This window comes from Bufo bufo, chromosome 2 (assembly GCF_905171765.1).
Source record: "Bufo bufo chromosome 2, aBufBuf1.1, whole genome shotgun sequence".
Classification (NCBI taxonomy): Eukaryota; Metazoa; Chordata; class Amphibia; order Anura; family Bufonidae; genus Bufo; species Bufo bufo.
In genome coordinates, this window is record NC_053390.1 from 641,653,768 (window position 1) to 641,677,172 (window position 23,405).

General features: G+C 47.2%; 1 protein-coding gene across 2 annotated transcripts in view; it reads left to right on the top strand.

Moving 5' to 3' along the window:
* The first annotated feature begins 1,040 nt into the window (after positions 1-1,040).
* Positions 1,041-23,405, top strand: part of SMARCA5 (SWI/SNF related, matrix associated, actin dependent regulator of chromatin, subfamily a, member 5) — a 38,014-nt gene continuing 15,649 nt past the window's right edge. Inside the window, exons 1-13 of one of the 2 annotated variants that reach the window (XM_040418501.1) lie at positions 1,043-1,400; positions 3,125-3,132; positions 3,397-3,404; positions 4,886-4,968; positions 5,933-6,099; positions 13,226-13,326; positions 16,812-16,912; positions 17,527-17,706; positions 18,051-18,206; positions 20,201-20,332; positions 20,427-20,495; positions 20,578-20,687; positions 22,002-22,228. In XM_040418501.1, coding sequence (XP_040274435.1) covers positions 1,266-1,400; positions 3,125-3,132; positions 3,397-3,404; positions 4,886-4,968; positions 5,933-6,099; positions 13,226-13,326; positions 16,812-16,912; positions 17,527-17,706; positions 18,051-18,206; positions 20,201-20,332; positions 20,427-20,495; positions 20,578-20,687; positions 22,002-22,228 — 1,477 coding nt within the window. In that variant the 5' untranslated portion in view covers positions 1,043-1,265. Of the gene's footprint in view, positions 1,407-3,124; positions 3,133-3,396; positions 3,405-4,885; positions 4,969-5,932; positions 6,100-13,225; positions 13,327-16,811; positions 16,913-17,526; positions 17,707-18,050; positions 18,207-20,200; positions 20,333-20,426; positions 20,496-20,577; positions 20,688-22,001; positions 22,229-23,405 lie in introns of both variants that reach the window. The other variant, XM_040418502.1, reaches the window with a different exon arrangement.

Here is a 23,405-nt window from a genome sequence, read left to right on the forward strand (position 1 = left end):
CGATCAGCTTTTTGAGAAGGCACCGGTGCTCCTGTGTTAGCGCCATGGCCTTTTCTGCTCACCCAAGCACAGCGCCGTACATTGTATAGCACAGGAATCAGCAACCTTCCGCACTCCAGCTGCTGTGAAACTACAATTCCCAGCATGCAAACATACTCGGCTGTTTTTGCAACTCTCACAGAAGTGAAAGGAGGATTCTGGGAGTTGTAGTTTCAGAACAGCTGAGTGCCAGAGGTTGCTGATCCCTGGTAATTGGTATAACAGCTCAGCCCCATTCACTTCTCTGTGACCGATGAACATAAAAGAGAAGGCCGCTGCCGCGCTGCCGATCGTCCTGGATGTCAGACCCCTACTGATCAAATATCGACGGCCTATCCTGAGGCGAAGTCGTCAGTATCTCAGAAAACTCCTTCAAGGTTGGACGCGAGGCTGTATTGTGGGTCAAATAGGAATGTGTGAAAACCCATGTTTTCTAATGGCAATGAACTGCTGCCTTCACAAATTAACCCTTTAGTCTAAGCAAGGGGCGTTAAATGAAACGCGAAAAACCTGCCTAGGTCCCATGGATTAACGCTTCCATTACAGATCACTGTCAGGGAAGGCCAGGGCGCACTGGGAGAACAAGGACAAAACAAGGCGCCAAACTTCAAACAATGGACGGAGAGGACTAAACCACTAAACCAGGCAGTAACTGCGTAATCTCGCGAGAATAAGCGCCCGCCGTCGCGCAGCCTCCCGGTCCCCTCCTCTCATTCATCCACCACTGTACTGGTATGGCTTCACTTCAGAGTAGGAGCTGTGGACTCTTGTAGGGGGAACTACCAATCCCAGCATGCCGTGCAAGTGAAAGACGCAGTCTAGGAGACCGGTTTTGCGAACAGCATCATGGGTATTGTAGTCTCACGGGGTAACAGGGTGACCTGGCGCGTTACACAGCCTCCATGTTATTCAGTAACGTATTAAAAGCCATACGAGTCTGTGTGAACCGGGTCACGCGCGCATCCACTGATCCACTCGGGAGCTAACAAGGGTTCTCTGCGTAGGTAAAGCAGATATCGCGCGATTTCGTGCAAGGCCACGCCCACGTTTGAACGACTAGATTGAAGGGGAAAAAAAAAAAAAAAAAAAAAAAGCCGGCAGCAGCTGCAGGGTGAGCGCGCGCTTTCAGCTCCGGAGTGACTCCCGCCAGCCTCGTGCAGCATCGCGCCGCCCCCTCCTGAGCCGGCTCCTGTCTATTGTCGGTTGTGGCCGTGTGAGTAGACAACATGTCCGAGGAAAGTACCGAGCAGCGGAAAGAGCCGGCCACTGAAGTGAAGGAAGAAGAAGAGAAGATGACGGTGGAAGAGGCGACGGAGGCTGACGGGAACCAACCGCAGCCGGGGAAAGATGAAGCCGCGGCGGTGGAGGTGAGCGGCGATCCCTTCCCCATCCTCCGTGTAGACCGCTGATGTAATAGCCGCCCCTCCGTCAGGACCTTGTGTATGTGGCCCCTCATCCCTGCAGGCACCGTGTGCGTGAGGCCGGGGAACAATGGCTCAGGCCTGTGTCTTTGTTATGGCAGCCGTCCTGTGTCCCTCAGGTGACAGCCTTATGGACCACACTGCAGGTAGTTCCGTCCTAGGGGCTCAATACTGGACCTGATCAGTTTTATCCCCGCGCATTCTGAATGGAGAGCGATCTGTTTTGACTGATCAGGCAAAAGATAAAAGCCAAAGGGTCCTTTCACACTAGCATTGTTAGAATCCGGCAACGCAACTGCCTGCCGGATCCGGCAAGCCGTATACAAATGGATAGCTTTTTTTTTTTTCTGGTTCCGTATCATCCAGAATAATGGATCCAGTATTATTATTTTTTAACAGATCAAAGCCGAAAGTAGCTCCTCCTATATCCCAGCGCATGCGCAAACAGGAAAACTGTATCCGGCAATTTCCGGAACACTTGGTACCGGATACGGCATAAATACATCTCTAGGAAAATGAATGCGGGCAAGTGCAGAGGTGTCATGAGCCTTACATCGTGACCTCATTTGTCAGGATGTAAGGCTGCTTTCACACTAGTGATTTAGTTTTCCGGTATTGAGATCCGTCATAGGGGCTCAGTATCGGGGGTGGGGGGGGGGGATTGCTTGTTTTGTCCCCATTCATTGTCAATAGGGACAAATCTGAACGGATTGCTCCAAAATGCGTTCAGTTTGTTGTGTTCCCATACTGGAGAGCAAACCGCAACATGTAGTTTGTTTTCCGTCCTGGGATGCGGAGCAAGACGGATCCGGCATGACCATATAAAACGCATCCGTCCCCTGTTGAATTTCAATGTAGTTCATGACGGATCCGTCTTGGCAATGTTAAAGATAATACAACCGGATCCGTTCATGACTGATGCAGACGGTTGTATTATCAGTAACGGAAGCGTTTATGCTGAGCCCTGCCGGATCCAGTAAAAACACTAGTGTGAAAGTAGCCTAAGAGGAGCTGGTCCCTGCTGTGGCCAGTGATTGGCTGCAGGTGGTGTCAAACAGGATGTTTACAGAGTGACCCAGGACAGGCCAAGGGGTGGTGGCTAATTTACCCCCCCCCCACACATATTCTTGCACAACCCCTTTAAAGGGCTGTCCCCCCCCCCCCCCCCCCAACCCCCAATTTTCAGTTTTTGACTTATTATATTTGTGAATGTAAGCAGATTCCATATATGCCCCTCTTACCTCGGGCTGTGCAGTAATTACAGTAAAAAGCGCACTTTTATTATATGTAAATTTCTTCACTACCAGCAAGTTCGGCAGACTTGCTGGTAGCCGCCGCATCCTCTGTTTGAAAAGACGCCCCCCTCCTCCACTTGATTAACAGGGCCAGTGAGCGCTCTCATCCTCCAGCTGGCCCTGCCTGCAGCCTCAAATCCTGCGCCGTGCCGGTCGTCATTCGGCGCAGGCGCTCTGAGAGAAGGATGGCTGCTCCTTCCTCAGTGCGCTTGCGCCGATGACGCCAGCCCTACACCCGGAAGAGAAGACCTCTCTTCCGGGTGTAGGGCTGACGTCATCGGCGCAGGAGCGTCCTTCTCTCAGAGCGCCTGCTCCGAATGACGACCGGTACGGCGCAGGATTTGAGGCTGCAGGCAGGGCCAGCGAGAGGAGGAGGAGTGCGCTCGCTGGCCCTCTCAATCAAGTGGAGGAGGGGGGCGTCTTTTCAAACAGAGGATGCGGCGGCTAACAGCAAGTCCGTCCAACTTGCTGGTAGTGAAGAAATTTACATATAATAAAAGTGCGCTTTTTACTGTAATTACTGCACAGCCCGAGGTAAGAGGGGCATATATGGAATCTGCTTACATTAACAAATATAATAAGTCGAAAATTGGGGGTTGGCGGGGGTGACAGAAGCCCTTTAAGTACTGAGAGCGGGAGAGAGCGGTGGGGCCGTAGTATAAGTAAAAAACCAAGTCAATGTGGACTCCTTATGTACAGCACTGCTCCTGTATTCCTGCCGGTAGCAGTCCAGAATCATGGTGACCGACTCCCTTTTAAGCTCCTAAGCAACATGTAGCCACATCCAAGGGGAGTCCGTCCTGGCCACATGTGGCTTCATTATTTTCATATGCAAAAGAAAGTTGGAAGCCATCTTGCCATGATCTAATGGCATCAGCAGCGCACAGCTTCAGTCTGTCGTGTTCCGTGTGTCAGGTCTATGTGGTGGAGTTATGGCCTGTGCTAGCGGAGTCCATAACGGAATTCTTAGATATTTCAAACACAAGTTCGCTCATCACTACTGTAGATCACTCCGCTGGGAGAAGCTTGACCCCCGGGCAGGCTGAGCAGTCTGTGACCATGGGGTTCTTATTAGTTGTCTAGTCTGTATTTGGTGGATGATGATGGTCAGCTCTGGAGCATCTTGGGTTTATTATACTGGGTTTAGCCTGAAGGGGGTGTTTGCCGTACTTCATCAGATTATACCTTGGACTGGGGCTACGCATCGACATTACAGGGCTTCAGATATTGGTGACCTGTCATCAGTATCACATTGGTGGTGGTCTGACACCCGGCACCCCCGCTATTTCAGGCTGTCACGGAGCTGGAGGCAGACACCTCTGTGTAGTGGCGGTGCTGGGGTCCTGCAGCTAAGTGAATGGGAGCTGAGCTTCAGTATGATGGCGCCTTCTGCTTCCACTCCATACACCTAGCTCTGGAGCTGTGGGGGTGTCGGACCCCATCCATCTGACATTGATTACAGAAATCCAGCATGTTTCACAACTACGTGTGGGTATCTACGACTGCACTCTCTAGTATTAGGGGTTGTGTTTCCATCTTGAGATCCGGTGACCGTGCATCGCTATGTAGACCGTTCAGCAGTGATAGGTGACTGCATGAAGCTCTCTCCCAGAGGGCATATGTGACTGACGCGCTCTGCGGTAGAAAGGCCCCAAACTGTGGTGGGATATTCGCAATGAAAGCTATGGTGAGACACTGGTGTTGTGTGCCCGGGCACTAGTACCATCTCCCTGCTGACAGCGTCAGAGTGCTTGTTGTTCCCCATTGAGAACTCCATTCTGGGCATCACCTTTCTTCCCCAATCTCAATAGCTTATTGGGAGATGAAACAAATGGCATGAGAGGGGGCTTTGGAACAAGAGAAACGCAGAGGAACCTGGGTGGAGATGGCCACAGCCATGTAAACGTAACAGGTCACGTCACTAGCAGAAGCTCGTCCATATGTATGTAGCTAGCACATATGTGCTGTGAATAAGGTGGTCACTGCCATTCATTGGAATAGAACTTGTGCCACGCGTTTCCCCCTCTTTATACCTGCTTGGGTTAACCCTTTGTTTAGTTAGGTATCAGTCTGATTTGCCTATTTGGAGTTTGCCTTAATCTCATACATTGTCAATCTTTCTGCTGGAACAGGACCCTGGAAAAGATGAGAACGACTCCCCTAATAAATCAAAAGAGAGCAATGAGATGGATCCTGGTTATGAAGAGAAAAGGGTAACACATTTTATTACGTTGTATGAAAGCTACTTCGAGGTGTTTTGCAGACTGTTGGGGGCTGTACATGTCACAAAGCTGGTGTATTACATGGTGTCTTGACTCGATGGCCGAAAGGAGGCTTGGCATATTGAAATTCAACGGGCACTGTTAAACATGGAAGGCCACCTTTTTAAAGAGGACCTGTCACTTAAAAACTGCAATGCAATCTGACATCACCATGTTGTAGAGCAGGAGGAGCTGAGCAGATTGATATCAAGTTTTGTGGGGAAAGTTGCAGTAAAACCTGTAATTTCTACACTTCTCTCTTCCTGTGAACAGCTATTGGTACCGGAGTGCGGAGTACACGGTTTGTATAGCTGTCAGTCACTGATAGCACCTCCTCCCTGTACTGAGAGCAGTTCACAAGAAGTGAAAAAAAACTTGATATGTCAAACGTATCAAAAAGTTTTGAGCAGTGGGGGTCTGAGTGCTGAGACCCAGGAACGATGAGAGAAGCCCTCGTATAGCATACGCTCTCATTGCTGCAGGCGATGGGCTCGATAGGAGTCTATGGACCTGTCTCAAATCTGTGCCTAGCAGTGAGAGGGCGATATCCATGCGCTTCTCCCCTCGCTGTACAGATCATTGGGGATCTCAGCACTCAGACCCCACCCATCAAAACTCCTGATATGTCTTTTGACATACCAAAAGTTTTTTGAAAACTCAGTGACCCTTTAAAGATTGATTGACCTATCCAGCAGGATCCTATTGCTGTACAAATCGCCCAGCTTCTCCTCCTGCTGTGATGACCCGCCTCGCCAGTGGTTTGCTGAGCGGCATTCCCAGGAAGTGAAGGGGACAATACGCTGGTTTATATTTCTCGTTTACTTACAAGACATTTGTATTTTACCCGTTGAACTTGCAAGTCTTTCCAGTTGTGAACAATACTTCTTGGGTCCTGATTTTGTCTTGTCTTAAACAGAAAGAAGACCGCACCAATAGATTTGATTACCTTCTGAAGCAAACCGAGTTGTTTGCTCACTTCATTCAACCAGCAGCACAGAAGACACCCACATCTCCATTAAAAATGAGGCCTGGTCGTCCTAGGTTGAAGACAGACGAGAAGCAGAATCTGATATCTGCAGGAGAGTACGTGGTATATGTATATACTGCATATGTGTCACTTTTGTGCCTTGTGATCGCCAAAGGACAGTTCTGTCAACTACCTTTTCCTATATTACAAGCGCCGGAAATCTGACTACGCTTTGTGAACATCTATAGCAGGGATGGCCAACCTGAGGCTCTCCAGCTGTTGCAAAACTACAACTCCCAGCATGCCTACAACAGGGCATGGTGGGAGCTGTAGTTTTACAACAGCTGGAGAGCCACAGGTTGGCCATCCCTGATCTATAGTCTTTGTGGTCTTCTTACCTCTGGGAACCCTGTAATGTTAAAAGGAGTCCGGAGAAATTCACTGGTGAACCAGGCACAATGTCTTGGGGCTAGCTCAGCTGAATGTTTTACTGTACCTTTCAGTTTGCAACCTATTGCTTCATTCTAGAGACAAAGTACCTTTTAATCCATGTGCAGATGTCGTTAAGCACACCGACGGTTGGCCGTTGTCACCCTGAAGTCTTACTTCACCTGTTTCCTCTGCCAGCCCATCGCTTGATTTATTTTTTTTATTGACAAGGCCCGGCTAGATGACTGGAGATGAAGGTGCTGGTAGGGCAGGGGCACAAAGGTGCGAAGGTTTGGGCCAGGGCCGGCTCCAGGTTCATGTGGGCCCTTAGGCGATAAATCCCAGTGGGCCCCCTTGAGGCATTTTTTTACATTTACATGTCCCCCTGTGGCTCCCACATTGTTTAATGACCCCCAGTGGCCCCTATACAGTATAATGACCACTATTGGCCCTTCACACAGTATAATGACCCCCTGCCCCCCCCCCCCCCCCCCCCCCCCCCCCCACTGTATAATGACCACCAGTTGCCCCACACACAGTATAATGACCCCACAGCAGCCCTCCATTCAGAATAATAACCCCCAGGAGGGGGTACTGGGGGTCATTATATTAAATGGGGGCTCTGGTGGTCATTATACTAAATGGGGGGCACTGGGGGTCATTATATGGTGTATAGGGCCCTCAGTGTAATGACCCCCCAGTGGGCCCCCTCACATACCGATCATTGCTGGAGCACAGGGCAGTCGACTGTCCTGTCATTCACTATTCGCAGCTCCCTGCGCTCCTTCTCTCCTCAGGCCTGCTGCAGCAGTGAGACACACGTCATGACATCACCCCTGGGCCGGGCCTGGAGGAGAGAAGGAGATGTGCAGTGATTTAGCTTGACTGGGCCCCACAGCAAATTTTAGTACGCTCCCACCCAGTGGGTTCACATCACGTTTTTCCTATCTGTTTGATGTATACCAATGTGCAGCACTCCACGTTTTTTGTATCCTGCAGAATCCAGTAAAAATGCATACATTAATGTAGTATTTTATTTTTTTACGATGGAACTGTATGGTGAACGGACGACACTGTACGGCATCAGTCTGAGGCATCTGTTAACGCATACATTTTTGGTATACATTAAATGGATGGCAAAAATAGGATGTGAACCCAGCCGTAGTGTCAGAATAAGCACCAGTACACAGTGGAGAAGCATGGCTGAGAGGGGATGCCGCCATGTACTGACAGAGCGCTACCTGGTCCTGGTGGTCAGGGATGAGGATTGTTTCCCAAGGATCATTCATCTATTGGGAAATACAGGGCACAGTATAATACACTAGAATCTATATAATATAAAGATATTAGCCCTACCCCCGAATAATACAATTACGTGGGCCTTTATTATATAGAATACATCTATAATAGGCGTATTTCTGACACAGATGTGGCGCAAAGGTCCTTAGCACCGCAATCGGTATCTTTTCCCGCTCATGCCAGGTCTAAAAAAAGTGGCGTGGTCAGGGAAGGGGATACAGTTATGGCCATACAGTTATTGGATACCACCACCATACAGTGATAACACTGCCATACAATGATAAAACCACCATACAGTGACCGTATAAGAGGGCGCTGTACAGGGTGTGGTAAGAGGGCACAATGCAGGGTATAAAGGTGTACGGTGAGGGGCACAGTACAGGGTGGGGGGCACAATCAGATGACCCTATGACATTAGAAGTTCCTTATGGTGAATGTGGTTCAGACGCCACCATAATAAGAGGCAGAGGAGTAAGACAGGGACCCGGGGCCCTGGATGGACAGTAGGGGTGGACACAGCAAGTAGGTGGAAGGGGCTCTGAGGGGGATTCATACAACAAGTAGTGGTAGGTGGTCTGTGCAGGGCAGCAATAGGAGATAAGGTGGAACAGGAGCTCTGGATACATGAGGGAGGAAAGGAGACAGATGGGGCTCCATGAGGATGAGATAGGACAGGATATGGGGGGGGGGGGGACAGGTGTCATGGAGGCAAACTGCTTAATAAAACAGTAAAACAACTAAATAGAATGAAGCAGCATCCAGCAGCAGATCGAAGAGTCCCCCTCCTGTCCCACAGGGAAGAGACAGTCACAGTGCAGACTCATTGACAACCTGTGTTCACACTTCTGCTCCAGCCCTACCTCTCCACATGTCCTGTGTAGAAGGGGCGTGTCTGAGTCTCTGCAGCAGAGGCCTCATGTGACTCAGAGGGCCCACCAAAGGGGTACTGCGTAAATGAAGTGACAGCAATGAGAGCTTCCATCTGTATTGATGGAAGTGCTCATAGCAGTTCAGTGGGCCCCCCCCAGGAGCATTGGGCCCTGGCAATTGTTCGGGTTTGCCGAGTTGTGACGCCGACCCTGGTTTGGAACCACCCCGGTGTACAAACTTTTTAAAAACTTTTAGACATATCAAAAAATTGCCTGCAATCCAGAAGTTCCTGGATCCTGACCCAGCACTGTTAACTTAACCTGGAAGGGGGGTACATTTTTCACCCAGGGTCCCCCACACTGGGCCCCCAACCTCCTATGCTTCTCCCTGGCCTTCCTTTACTTCAGTCCCCGGCTCCTGCCTGGGACTGGGACGCATTTTCCCTCCCTGGGCGTCTCTTCTCCCCCTCACCTGTTCTTTTCCTTCCGAAGGGCCCCTGGTTCGGGGGCCCAGGACAGTGCTCCTTTCTCGGCCGCTCCATTAATCGAGGCCCGGGCTCTTACCTAGCCTAGGCTGCATCCTTCTCATCCCCTTCCTGGGCTTTTCTTGGCCCCTCCCTGCTTCTCTTGGCTCCTGGGAGGGGTCTCCTTCCCTTCCTATCCCAGTTTAGCACGGAGTTTGCCTCCTTCTGGCTACTTCTTCCTCTGGGACCTTCATCTTGCCTGCACCCTGAGGGACGCTCTCCAATCTCCTGCAACCTTCCTGGCACTCTCCTGCGACTGCTGCAGCTCCTCTTTGAGGAACACAGCACCTGGGGTCTGGTAGGACAGCCTCTGGCTGGCTGATTTTTCATTTTTTTTCAGGCTCTTACTCAGCCCTCATGTTGTCCTCTTTCAGAGAAGACTCTCAGCCCGTGCCCCTCCCCCACACACGTGGTTGTCACGTATTATACGTGCGCCCGCTGTAATAAAAAGTTGCCTTGCAGTCAGCCCGAGCCTGTTTGTGTGCAGTGCCTTGCCCCCAGACCTTCTCAGGATGCCCTGAACACCCCTTCTGTGTCAGTTCCTCCTGAATAGGCTTCCTCCCTGTTCCAAGCCATAGGGAACCTGGACCGACTCTCCCAATCCATGGTTGAGTCGCTGGACCAGGGCACGCTCACGTTCTGACACCAGGTCCTGCAGAAGACCTTGGGTTGTCATAACCATGTCCTGCTCCTCGGCATCCTTGGGTCATTCCCAGGACAGGTCTGAGGCTGGCGAAGAATCCGCCCCTGCCGCCGCCTCTGGGGACTCCTCTAACTCTGATTCTGGATCAGAGCAGAGCTCTGCCCTGTCTGCAGCCATGCAGGGTCTCATCAGGGCAGTTAGGGACGCTCTCCATGTGCAGGAAGAACCCTCCTCCTCGGCTCAGGAATCCGTATCATTCTGCCGTTCCAGGCGCCCTGCTTTGGTTTTCCCTAACCATGCGGATCTGGACGCACTCCTGGCCAAGGAGTGGTGTCACCTGGATAGGCGTTTTCAGCCTGCCAAGGGTTCGGATGGCCTCTTTCCCTTTTCCGAGGAGTCTATTACTAGGTGGTCTGTACCTCCTCAGGTAGATCCACAAGTGGCCCGACTTGCTAAGGCCACCACCATTCCTTTTGCAGACATGGCGTCCTTGTCTGATCCATTGGACAAGAAGATAGACTCCTTGTCCAAGTCTGTGTTTGTTGCAGCATGTTCCGCTATCCGCCCTGCCTTTGCCGTGTCTTGGGTGGCTAAGACCTGTATGGTCTGGGCCAAACAGCTTCTTCGGTCCTTTCCCTTGGATTCTGCTCAGGGGGAGCTCCATCTCCTTTCCTCTCATCTTCTCCAGGTACCTTTGTGATGCTTCCCTGGAATCGGCACACCGCTCTGGTAGGGTGGCTGATAACTCTGTGGCCATCCGCCGAACGGTTTGGCTTCGGGCCTGGGCTGCGGATGCTGCCTCCAAAAAGGCTCTCATATCTCTCCCATTCCTGGGTGGTAGGCTTTTCGGGAAACGTTTCGAGGAGCTTGCTTATTTCTGAGGCCACGGGTGGGAAAAGTTCCCTCCTGCCCCAAAACCGTTCCCGCCGCCATCCTATGCCTTCATCGTGGTCTCAGCGTTTTCGCACCTTTCGGGACTCTTTCCGTCAGGACAAAAACACTGTTTGTCCTTCCTTCAAGGCCAAGCCCTCCTGGCACGCCCGCCCTAAGCCTTCTAAACCTCAGTCTGCAAAGCCGTTATCTGCATGACTGGTTTCCCCCGCTCAAGTTGCCCCCTCGGGTGGGGGGTCGTTTACTCTCTTTTCAGGAGCGCAACCGTGGACGACGGCTGGGTTCTAAAAGGTAGTTTCCTCCGGGTACAAAATGGAATTCTCCGCCCTTCCCACGGGTTGGTTCTTCCATTCGTTGCTGCCCCGACTGGGCGGCCGCTTTTTTTCAGGCCATTCATTCCCTTCACGCACATGGGGTGATTGTTCCGACTTCGTAACGTTTTCAGGGGTTTAACTCTAACCTCTTCACGGTTCCCAAGAAGGACTGTGCTCTTCGCCCAATTTTGGATCTGAAGGCTCTCAAATATTTTGTCAGAGTCCGCCACTTTCGTATAGAGTCCGTCAGGTCTGTGATTGCTTCCTTCGAGGTGGGCGAGTTACTGTCGTCCATCGACATCTGAGACTGCTATCTGCATGTACCCATAGCTCAGTCTCATCAGAGGTACCTTCGCTTCCCGAAAGGTTCTTTGCGTTTTCAGTTCGTGGCGTTGCCCTTCGGCCTGGCTGCTTTACTAAGGTGTTGGCTCCTCTGGTTGCACTTCTCTGCGCCAGGGGAGTTGCTGTAATACCCTATCTGGACGGTCCTCTGGTGAACGCTCTGTTCTGGGAGGACAACCTGTCCAGTCTCCACATCACCCTGTCCGTGCTATCCCAGTTCGGCTGACTGGTCAGTCACACAAAGTCCTCCCTGGTTCCCAGTCAGAGGATGGATTTCCTAGGCATTGTCCTCGACACTTGCCTTGGCTGAGTGTTCCTCCCTCAGGACAAGGTAGTGGCTCTCCAGTCTGGGGTGTCTCGCCTTTGCGAGCAGTCTCCTCTGCCCACCAGGGCATGCATGTGTGTTCTGGGCCGGATGGTTGCTGCCTTCAAGGCAATTCCTTTATGCCCAATTCCAAACCCGAGCACTTCTCAATTTTTCCCAGGTAGAACAAGTCCCTGTCAGGCCTCGATCGCCCGATTCGTCTGTCGGGACTTGCACTGGTGACTGAACCCGCTAAGTCTCCCTCGGCAGATCCTTTCTTCCCTTCCGTTGGCAGGTGATCTCCACAGATGCCAGCCTGACAGGTTGGGGGGCAGTCTTCGGGTCTCTCTCGGCCCAGGATCAGTGGTTGATGCAAGAGAGCTCCCTACAGATCAATATCCTGGTCATTCTGTCCGGATTCAGATGGACAACTCCTCTGCGATGGCTTACTTAAACCACCGGGGGGGGGGGGGGGGGGCACGAGAAGCTCAGCAGTCCTGAAGGAAGCCTCTCTCATTCTGCGGTGGGACACGTTTCCCCTCTCTCCGCGGTCTACATCCCTGGAGTCGACAATTGGGCGGCCGACTTCCTCAGTCACCAGCGTCTCGATCCGGGCGAGTGGTCTCTCCATCCAGAGGGGTTTCAACAACTGTCAGCGCTGGGGAATCCCAGACGTGGATCTTTTCGCCTCTCGTCTGAACCACAAACTTCTGCTTTACGTCGCCAGGTCTCGGGATCCTCAGGCTCCGGCCGTAGACTCCTTGGTTCTCCCGTGGTCCCAATTCAGTCTCCTATATCTTTCCCCTTCCGCTTTTTCCTCGGGTACTAAAACGTCTCAAAATGGATCGGGTCCCAGCAATATTAGTGGCATCGGACTGGCCCCGCAGGGCGTGGTACGCAGATCTACTGGTGAACCAGGTGAACTGCCACTCCATTTTAAATCAATAAAATTACATAAATTAATTAAATACATGATTACTTCAGCGAAAATCAAAATATCGCAGATTTCACAACTAATGTATCTATAATTTACTACCGACCCTAACTTTCCCTACCTATCAGTGGTCAGGGGAAAACTGGACCATCATCACTGCAAAATTAAAGAGAAGGGGGGAAAAAAATAACCTTTTATATCCAACCTTTCCCAAAACATTTTTTCTTTCAGCTATTTGGGACCTCATCTGATTAGAAGATTGGGTTCCACGTACCCCATAGAGGCCCCCGATATAAACAGAGGGGCAGGCCTACTGCTGTACCATTCACCTCTCTGGGATTCCTGGAGACAGCACAGTACAGCCCTCTATCTCCAGAACTCCCATAGAAATGAATGCTCCTCCTCACGTAGCTAAAAAATCGGAGATATGACCTAATGATCTTTATTTGTACTATACTCTCTGATGTACACTATTGTGTTTATACGTTGTCTTGTTATTGAAAAAATGACAAAGATAAAAAAAAAAAAAAAGTGCTCCTGTGGATCGAGGGTAACTTCACGTAACTGGAATACCATTTAATTACCAAATCTGTGACTATAACTGGTTGTCGCAACATAGATTTCCTACCATATAATTCTAATTGCTTAATAGTGAAAAAAGAATTGTGGCTCTCAATGTATTTATAATTTCAGTAACCGCCATCGGAGAACAGAGCAGGAAGAGGATGAAGAACTTTTAACTGAAAGCTCCAAGACTACTAATATTTGCACCAGATTTGAACAGTCTCCGTCATGTAAGTACTGTGGGGATTTGCTCTGGTAGACAGGACAAGCGGGTGCAGTGTAGAGGCAAAGACACGTTTGTAACTCAAACTGCAGTGTTTATTTACACTAGTTGCAGGTTCATAGTATGACAGTCCATTTTCAGTATCGGTGTTAGTTCACACCCAAAACAGTACATACAGAAAAACATTCACCTTTGATCCTGGGTGTTTAATCCACACCCGGCTGAATGCTCAGCCCCAAAGTCCACCTGCAGGCTTTAGGCGGCCTGCTCGCCCGACACACTGTCTTCAGCTTTCAGCCCACATACAGGCCTCAGATCTCAGCAGAGTTTCAAACGGCTCCAGTGTCAGAGAGGAGTTATCCCACCCACCTGACACTGCTGGCTTTTTTTTTTTTTTATAGGCCTGTTAACACCTGGCCTGGACTGTGGGGAGTAGTCACCCACCCAGCACTTTGACTACTCCCAGTAAGAGTTGTCCCAGATCACCTATTTACAGCAATACTAGATAGCAAGGTGTCACACAGCAACTGCTGCTGACGCATGAAAACTGGCTCTTACTCCACCGAAGCCAGGAACCTCTGACGCATACCTATCATCCATGATTCCTTGTACCTTCTTACAGTACACTGATGTAAAGGGCTGTTAGATGTGAGGTTTTCAGTGCAGGTTTGTTGGACAGTGTATCTGTAGTGACTAGTCTCAAATACATCCAAAATTGATTTTATGGCTTGTCATTGAGACAAAGTTATGCAAGTGATGAAGTTATAAGAAAACCCAGGTCTAGCCTATAATCCTAGACTGCTGAATCAGCAGGAGGTAAAAAAAAAGGCAGGTGCTAATTGCCCTTTATTATGGAAGAAAATGGGTTTCTGACATTTAACCGCCTCATGTCCGCCCATAGACTATAAACGTCCTATGGGTGGACGTCTATTTCTGACAGCACGTTTTAAAACGTCCTGTCAGAAATAGCAGCTGCACGCTGATCGGGTTGCCCGCTGTCAGTGACAGCAGGGCAACCCTAAGACAAGGCAGGGACAGTTCCCAGGTGTCCCTGCCTTCACGATCGCTGCAGACACAGCGCTCACCGAGCGCTGTGTCTGCAGAGCAGGAAGCGCTGTGCGCTTCCTGTTCCGGCCCGGCGGTCATGTGACCGGAGTGTGCAGGAGCTGTGTGAGGTCTCTCAGAGACCTCGATCAGCCCTGCACTGAGGCTGTACAGCGCTGGATTGCTGCTGTACAGCCTCTATAGGGGTGCATTTGTCCTGTAACTGGGGCTACTATGTCAGCCCCAGTTACAGGAGAAATCAACTGTGAAAAAAAAAGAAAAAGTGAAGCAAATGTCCCCCAGAGGTCTTGTATGACCTTATGGGGGACGAAAAGTGTAAAAAAAAAATAAAGGGTTGAAAAAATAAAATAAAGTTTCACAAAAAAAAAGTTCCCAAGTTAGGAATAAAAAAAAAAAATTAAAAATAGAAAAAATAAAATAGACATTTGGTATTGCCGCGTCCGTAAAAACCAGCTCTATAAAAATATCACATGACCTAACCCCTCGGGTGAACACCGTAAAAAAAAAACAAAAAAAAACTGTCAAAACAAGCAATTTTTGTCACCTTGCATCACAAAAGGTGCAACACCAAGTGATCAAAAACGCGTATGTCCCACAAAATAGTACCAATAAAACCGTCACCTCATCCCGCAAAAAATGAGCCCCTACATAAGAAAATCTCTCAAAAAATAAAAAAAACTATAGCTCTCAGAACATGGACACATTAAAACATTATTTTTTTGTTTCAAAAATGCTATTATTGTGTAAAACTTTAATAAATGAGAAAAAGTATACATATTAGGTATCGCCACGTCCGTAACAATCTGCTCTATAAAAATGTCACTTGACTGAACCCCTCAGGTGAACGCTGTAAAAATAAATAAATAGAAACTGTGCTAAAACAACCTATTTTTTGGTCACCTTGCCCCATAAAGTGTTATAATGAATGATCAAAAAATCATATGTACCCAAAAATAGTACTAATAAAACTGGCACCTTATCCCCTAGTTTCCAAAATGGGGTCACTTCTTGGGAGTTTCTACTGTAAGGGTGCATCAGGGGGCTTCAAATGGGACATGGCATCTAAAAACCATGTGGATTTCCTTTTCTTCTGCGCCCTGCCGTGTGCCCATACAGCAGTTTATGACCACATGTGGGGTGTTTCTGTAAACCGCAGAATCTGGGTAATATTGAGTTTTGTTTGGCTGTTAACCATCGATGTGTTAAAGAAAAAAATTGATTAAAATGGAAAATCTGCCAAAAAAGTGAAGTTTAAAAATTTGATCTCCATTTTCCTTTAATTCTTGTGGAACGCCTAAAGGGTTAACAAAGTTTGTAAAATCGGTTTTGAATACCTTGAGGGGTGTAGTTTCTACAATGGGGTCATTTATGGGGGTATCCACTATGTAGGCCCCACAAAGTGACTTCAGACCTGAACTGGTCCTTATAAAGTGGGTTTTGGCAATTTTCTTATAAATTAGAAGAATTGCTTCTAAACTTCTAAGCCTTCTAACGTCCTAAAAAATAAAATGACTTTTCCAAAATGAGGACAACATAAAGTAGACATATGGGGAATGTTAAATAATAAATATTTTATGAGGTATCACTTTCTGTTTTAAAAGCAGAGAAATTGAAATTTAGAAAATTGCAAATTTTTCAAATTTTTGGGTAAATTTGGGTTTTTTTCATAAATAAAGGTGAAATATTTTGACTCAAATTTATGACTATCATGAAGTACAATGTGTCACGAGAAAACAATCTCTGAATGACTTGGATAAATAAAGGCGTTCCAAAGTTATTACCACATAAAGTGAGATGTCAGTTTTGCAAAATTTGGCCTGGTCAGGAAGGGGGCAAATGGCCCAGATGGGAAGTGGTTAAACTTAAATTAATTTTTTAGATTGCATGCAAGTCTCTGTATTTCTTTGGACAGCAAATGTAGATCCATAGTTAAAAATCAACCAATGGAGCTAAAAAGGGTCAGTGTAGTCCTGGCCTTATACTTTCCTCAGTGTACTTAATCCAGAGCATGATGGGATGTGGTACTGACATTGTTGCTGCAAGTTCTAGAGCTTACTTTGCTATGCAAGATGTGTTTGAAAAGTTAAATGGATATCTGCAACTTTTGTTATCAAAACTAGTGGTAAGGTGAAGTAGTTCTAGATTACCAGCAGGTTAATTATTTCATGAAGAGTATTAGATGCTTGAAACAAACTTCTAGCAGATGTGGCAGGAAAACTTACCTACAGTAAGTGAATTTAAAGATACTGGGGAGAAACATGTCAATCGTAAGAGGAAAAAATATAAGGGCAGACTAGGTGGACCATGCAGAGTCTTTCAGCTGTCATTCTTCCATGCTTCTATGAAAAGACCAGCCTTTAGTATTATACATTATCATGTACAGTATCAACGTTTTCTTTCTTTCTTTTTCTCCCCACCCCCTCCCAGATGTTAAAGGTGGTACGTTAAGAGATTACCAGGTCAGAGGCTTGAACTGGCTTGTATCCTTGTACGAGAATGGCATTAATGGCATACTGGCTGATGAAATGGTATGTCACATTTTGCTTTAACCACAAACTATTGTGTAATGATTGGGTGCTATTTTTCTCCATCACAACAGATATATCGAGCATGACTATTTTGTGGGCACTGTTCAGTTTCCCCACGAGATCATGGAGTTGCAACCATTAGGGAGCTATCTCTGATCCCTGTAGTTGAACCCTCCTTAAATGCCACAGTAAGTAGCTACTGCAGCATTTGAGGTTGACGATACTGCTGAGAATACATGGCTTTCTACTCTACTTCGTTCTGCCTCAGCTCTACTGTATCCGCATCTTAAAGGGGTTATCCAACCCCTCTAATGCCTGGGCCCCTCATATAGGTTACACTTACCTGGCACCCGCATTGCTTCTGATCCCTGCACAGCTTTTGCAGTCACGATCTGCTATTGGCTTGTCAGCCTTCCCCCGTGGCTGGATGTTTTGATCCACGCGACGGGGAGATGCATCGGCGGCCGTGCGGGTATCGGAAGCGACTCGGTTGCCAGGGAGCGGGGTAAGTATAACCTACTATGAAAATTGTGAGCTCACACTACTGATTTTACTAATGACGTTGTGCTTTGTAAATGATAAAAAATATATATTTTTGTTTTGTGTGTTCTTAGGGTCTCGGCAAGACTCTGCAGACAATTAGTCTTCTTGGGTATATGAAACACTACAGGAGCATTCCTGGACCACATATGGTGTTGGTTCCTAAGTCTACCTTGCACAATTGGATGGCTGAATTCAAAAGATGGGTGCCCTCCCTCCGTGCAATCTGCCTTATTGGTGACAAGGATCAAAGAGTAAGTCTAATTTTTGTTAAAGGGGTTATCCCATGGTTGATGTAGAAAGTGATACATGATGTAGTACATGAAAACCTCCAACAAAGATAGAACAAGCCCAGAGATCTCCCCATTCATTGCTCTAATTGTTCTGCTTTTATTTCAAACTGACAGCTTAGGGGGGGGGGGGTGTCCTTATTCAGAGGACGTGTCCTGTCTGCTCCAGCTGGTGTCAGTTGAGGGATGTAACTGAGCATGTCCTTCTGTCTCAGTGAGGAGGACACAGAAATTAGAGTAAACTGCATGATGTGTTTCTCTTACCTGCTGTATAAAACATGTATTTTTATTTATTTTTTTCCTCTAAGGTGACCTTTATTCGTGATGTTCTTTTGCCCGGGGAATGGGATGTTTGTGTGACATCATATGAAATGCTTATTAAGGAGAAGTCTGTGTTCAAGAAGTTTAACTGGCGATACTTGGTTATTGATGAAGCACACAGAATCAAGAATGAAAAATCTAAGGTTTGTCAAAAAGTTTGCAGAATGTGTATAACATAAGGGTAGCATAAACTGGTGACACATATACTGAGCTGCTCCAGTGCTGACACCTTGTAGAGTCTTAAGCAAATTGCAGAGCACAACTTGAGCTGTTAAGTACAGTTTTACTTGAACTGACCCAGTTGTATCACTTAAGGCTGCGTTCACACCGTTATAGGAGCGGGGGAGCAGAAAGGACTGATTCGGCACATTACTGAGCCTACGGGCCCCCATAGACTATAATGGTTTCCGCTCGGAGAAAGATTTTTGAAGTGGAGACAAAAGTCCGGCGTGCACAATTTTTGTCTACGCTACAAAATCTTACTCTGAGCAGAAACCTAACGGAGCCCATTATAGTGTATGGGCCCCTAGGCTCCGTTCAGCTCTGTTATGTGCCACATCAGTCATTTCCGTTTTCCTGCTCTTATAACGGAGCAGGATAACTGACAGGCTGAACGCTGATGTGAACTAAGCCTAAGGGTACTTTCACACTTGTGACAGATTCCGGCAGGCAATCCGGACGCAAACGGATGGCATTTGTCATCCGGATGCTCATCCGTCTGACAAATGCGTGGAAATACCGGATCTGTCTCTGGTGTCATCCGGAAAAACGGATCGGGTATATATATTTTTTTCACAAATTTAAAGGTCTGCGCATGCACGGGCCTGAAGAATGGATCCGTAAGTGCGGCACTAATACATTCCAATGGAAATTAATGCAGATTCCGGCAAGTGTTCAGTTTAAGTAAAAGTGACTGAACTGATGCATCCTGAACGGAATGCTCTCCATTCAGAATGCATTAGGATAAAACTGATCTGTTTTTTTCTGGTATTGAGCCCCCGTGAAGGAACTAAATACCAGAAAATAAAAACGCTAGTGTGAAAGTACCCTAAGGCCCCTTTCACACGGGGGAGTATTCCGCGCGGATGCGATGCGTGAGGTGAACGTATTGCACCCGCACTGAATACCGACCCATCAATTTCTATGGGGTTGTTCACATGAGCGGTGATTTTCACGCATCACTTGTGCGTTGCGAAAAAATCACAGCATGCTCTATATTCTGCGTTTTTCACGCAACGCAGGCCCCATAGAAGTTAATGGGGTTGCTTGCGGATGCTTGCGATTTTCACGCAAGTGCGGATGCGGTGCGATTTTCACGCACGGTTGCTAGGAGACGATCGGGATGGAGACCCGATCATTATTATTTTCCCTTTATAACATGGTTATAAGGGAAAATAATAGCATTCTGAATACAGAATGCTTAGTAAAATAGCGCTGGAGGGGTTAAAAAAAAAAATTAAATAAAAAATTTAACTCACCTTAGTCCACTTGATCGCGCTGCCCGGCTTCTCGTCTGTCTCCCTTGTTGAACAGGACCTGTGGTGAGCATTCATTACAGGAACAGGACCTCTGGTGACGTCACTCCGATCATCACATGATCTTTTACCATGGTGATGGATCATGTGATGACCGGAGTGACGTCACCAGAGGTCATGTTCCTGTAATGAATGCTTACCACAGGTCCTGTTCATCAAGGGAGACAGACGAGAAGCCGGGCAGCGCGATAAAGTGGACTAAGGTGCTGTTTTACTATGTATTCTGTATTCAGAATGCTATTTTCACTTATAACCATGTTATAAGGGAAAATAATACAATCTACAGAACACCGATCCCAAGCCCGAACTTTTGTGAAGCAGTTCGGGTTTGGGTACCAAACATGCGCGATTTTTCTCACGCGCGTGCAAAACGCATTACAATGTTTTGCACTCGCGTGGAAAAATCGCGGGTGTTCCCGTAACGCACCCGCACATTTTCCTGCAACGCCCGTGTGAAAGAGGCCTAAGTCACCCCTTCTGCTCAGGATCTGTCATGGGTTTATGCCACTCAGCTGGGTAAAAGTGGTGACCGATTCTTCCCCTTAAAGAACTGTGGCACATTTAATTTATCTCGTATTTATGATTTCTTTGTCTTATTTCAGCTGTCGGAAATCGTGAGAGAATTTAAGACGACAAATCGTCTCCTCTTAACAGGGACCCCTCTTCAGAATAACTTGCATGAACTTTGGGCACTTCTGAATTTTCTGCTGCCAGATGTGTTTAACTCTTCAGAGGTAAGTGGTGTAATACAAGTGACAGGGTTCCTGTAAGGATTAACATGTTCTACGCTGGAGTGGAGTCTTATTTTGTTTTAACTTTTGGTTATAGGATTTTGACTCCTGGTTTGATACCAACAACTGTCTTGGGGATCAAAAACTGGTGGAGCGTCTTCATTTGGTAAGTATTGATCAGTACACTTGATTATGAAATGATGAAGCCATTGTAGGGTATTCTTTTATATGGAACTACCTATTTGTAGGTGTTGAGGCCGTTCCTCCTGCGACGTATAAAAGCTGATGTGGAAAAGAGTCTCCCCCCAAAGAAGGAAGTCAAAATCTATGTCGGTCTAAGTAAGATGCAGAGAGAATGGTAAGTGATTTAGTTCCGTTGCAGTTACCTCAAATATAAGGGGCAAAAGCACACCTTTGGCACAATTATATATGTCCCACAGATATGTTGCAGTGTTCAGTGCTGTTCAGCACATAGTTCCATTTGACACACATCTGTGGAAATATGGGCTGACGAATGGCGCGCGACGGAATTACGGGGGTTATCTAGTAATTAATATTGATGACCTATCCTCAATATCAAATCGGCGTGCATCACCATACATGGTCACATGGCCTAGTTGCAGCTAGGCCCCATTTAAGCCAATGGAGCTGAGCTACAATACCAAGAACAGGCGCTATACAATGTATGATGTGCTTGGTAAGTTGCCAGTAGCCCGTCGCTCTCAATAGAGCTCTGGTGAGAGCCGCGGCTCCCTGAAACTACTGATCTGCTTGGGTGCTGGAACTCTGATCTGTGCCGGAACTGTGATAATGATGCGCTATCCTTAGGATAGTATCTTTCCTGGATAACCCCTTTTCACACTTGCACTGTGTGCCTGCTTCTATTAATTGATTTAATAAAGAGCTGGATGTTATCGGTAAGTGTCGTCGCTGTATTTCTGTAGATACTGGAGTCCAAAATTCTTATTTAATAAGTTGGAAAATATGATTCACACAGTATTTAATTTTCTTACTCATGTCATGTCCCCCTCCCCCACACACACACCCTGTTCCACCCATGCTGTGGAATTTGTCAGCAGGCCATTAAACGTGCTGCTAGCATTCCCAACTTTAAAGGGGTTATTGTATAAAACATTACACCCCAGCCAGCAATAATTACAATCCACGGCTTCAGTTCTCCTTACTCAGTCATGTGCTGTGAGTATTTAGCTGCAGCAGTGTCTAGTATATACAGACATGGCATTGCTGCTGCAGCACTGAGGTGTAAGGTGACGGGAGATAAAATGGGTGCAGTAAGTATACGTTTACTTCATCACTTGATGCCTGTGGAGAATTCTTTTTTTTAATTAAACAATTCCCCGAACTCTAATTCGGTTTCAATGAGTTCGGGAAATGTTTTTTTACAGTGCAAATTAATTTATGAAGTTATTACACGAAGTCTTGCGAGACTTCGGCTCATCGGAGCCAATACATTCTAATACTGTTTCATCCGAAGTCATTTTGCTCATCCCTAGTCATCGCCTACAACCACCCGTGTCTTATCATTTTGCAGAAAAAAGTGTATAATTTAATTTACAATGTAAACTCCTGTGAACATTGATTACTCATAAATATTTTTCTCCATTAATCCTGAAAATATTGACTTTACAGTAGTTTTTGTTTTGTCTTCTAGGTATACAAAGATTTTAATGAAAGACATTGACATTTTGAACTCCTCAGGGAAGACTGATAAAATGAGGCTGTTGAATATCCTGATGCAGTTGAGAAAGTGTTGCAATCATCCGTACCTTTTTGATGGTGCGGAGCCTGGTCCTCCGTACACCACAGATGTGCACTTAGCTACTAATAGCGGTAAAATGGTTGTGCTGCACAAGCTGCTCCCCAAGCTAAAAGAGCAAGGTAACTGAACTTCTTTTGACTTAACGTTGATAGAGCCTCTAAGCTGTAGCTCCAGGATCAACCCTATAAAACCAGGCATAAAGCTTAGTGTGGTTGATGAAGCTGAGTAAATCGATACCTGTCAAGTGTAGGTGCTGGTGTTAAGGGGAAATTGGCACTTATTTTTATGCGATTGAAGCACTAGGAGGCGGGTTTATGCAGTTTGAGCACCACTCTAGTGTCACCCCTGCTGCTCAATACAGGCACCACCATCATTAAACATGTCCGCCTCCCCTTAGATTGACAGTGCTGATTTATTGAACCTACACACGCAATCAGTAGCATGGCGCTTGCTAAGTAGAAAAGATAATAGGTGCACACGTGCCGTTAAAGTCGCTGAACCTGGCAGTGGAGACGACTGCAAATAAAGCAGGAAGCACCTCCACTTCGGGGCTAAGTGACATCAACGGCATGTGCGCACTAATCCTCTTTGCTGAAGACATGGTGCACATGTGCCGTGCTAGCGATTATGTGCAGGTGTGAGAAATCAGTGCTAGACATGAAGTCTAGCACTGTCAATCTAAGGGGAAGGGGGTACACGAGTTGTCTGTATTGGCCGTCACTGGAGTGGCGCTTAAACTGCATAAGCCAACCTCCTGGTGCTTCGGTAGTTCATTTGTATAAAAAATAAAAGGGCTAATTTCTCCTGAATCCTGGCACCGACAATCAAAGGAAAAATATTTGATTTAGGCTACATGCACACGAACGTTGTTTGTTTCAGTGTCCATTCCGTTTTTTTGCGAATAGGATGCGGACCCATTCATTTCAATGGGTCCGCAAAAAATGCGGACAGCACAGTGTGCTGTCCGCATCAATATGTCCGTTCCATAGCCCCGCAAAAAATAAAGAACATATCCTATTCTTGTCCATTTTAGGCTTTGTTACAATGGATCCGCAAAAAAAACGGATGCCATCCATTTTTTTTCTGGACGGCAAAACTGATACGGTTGTGTGCATGTAGCCTTACTCGGCTCTATCAATCCTTATAGGCTATAGGGTTGAACTTGGTGACAGAGCTCTTTAATTGTATGGTAGGATTTACTGATAAGCAATACTTCTGCTGTTACTCCCAATATGCAGAGACCCCTACAAGACCACCTACACCACCATTTATCTAGACTAGATTTTCTGTTATTTT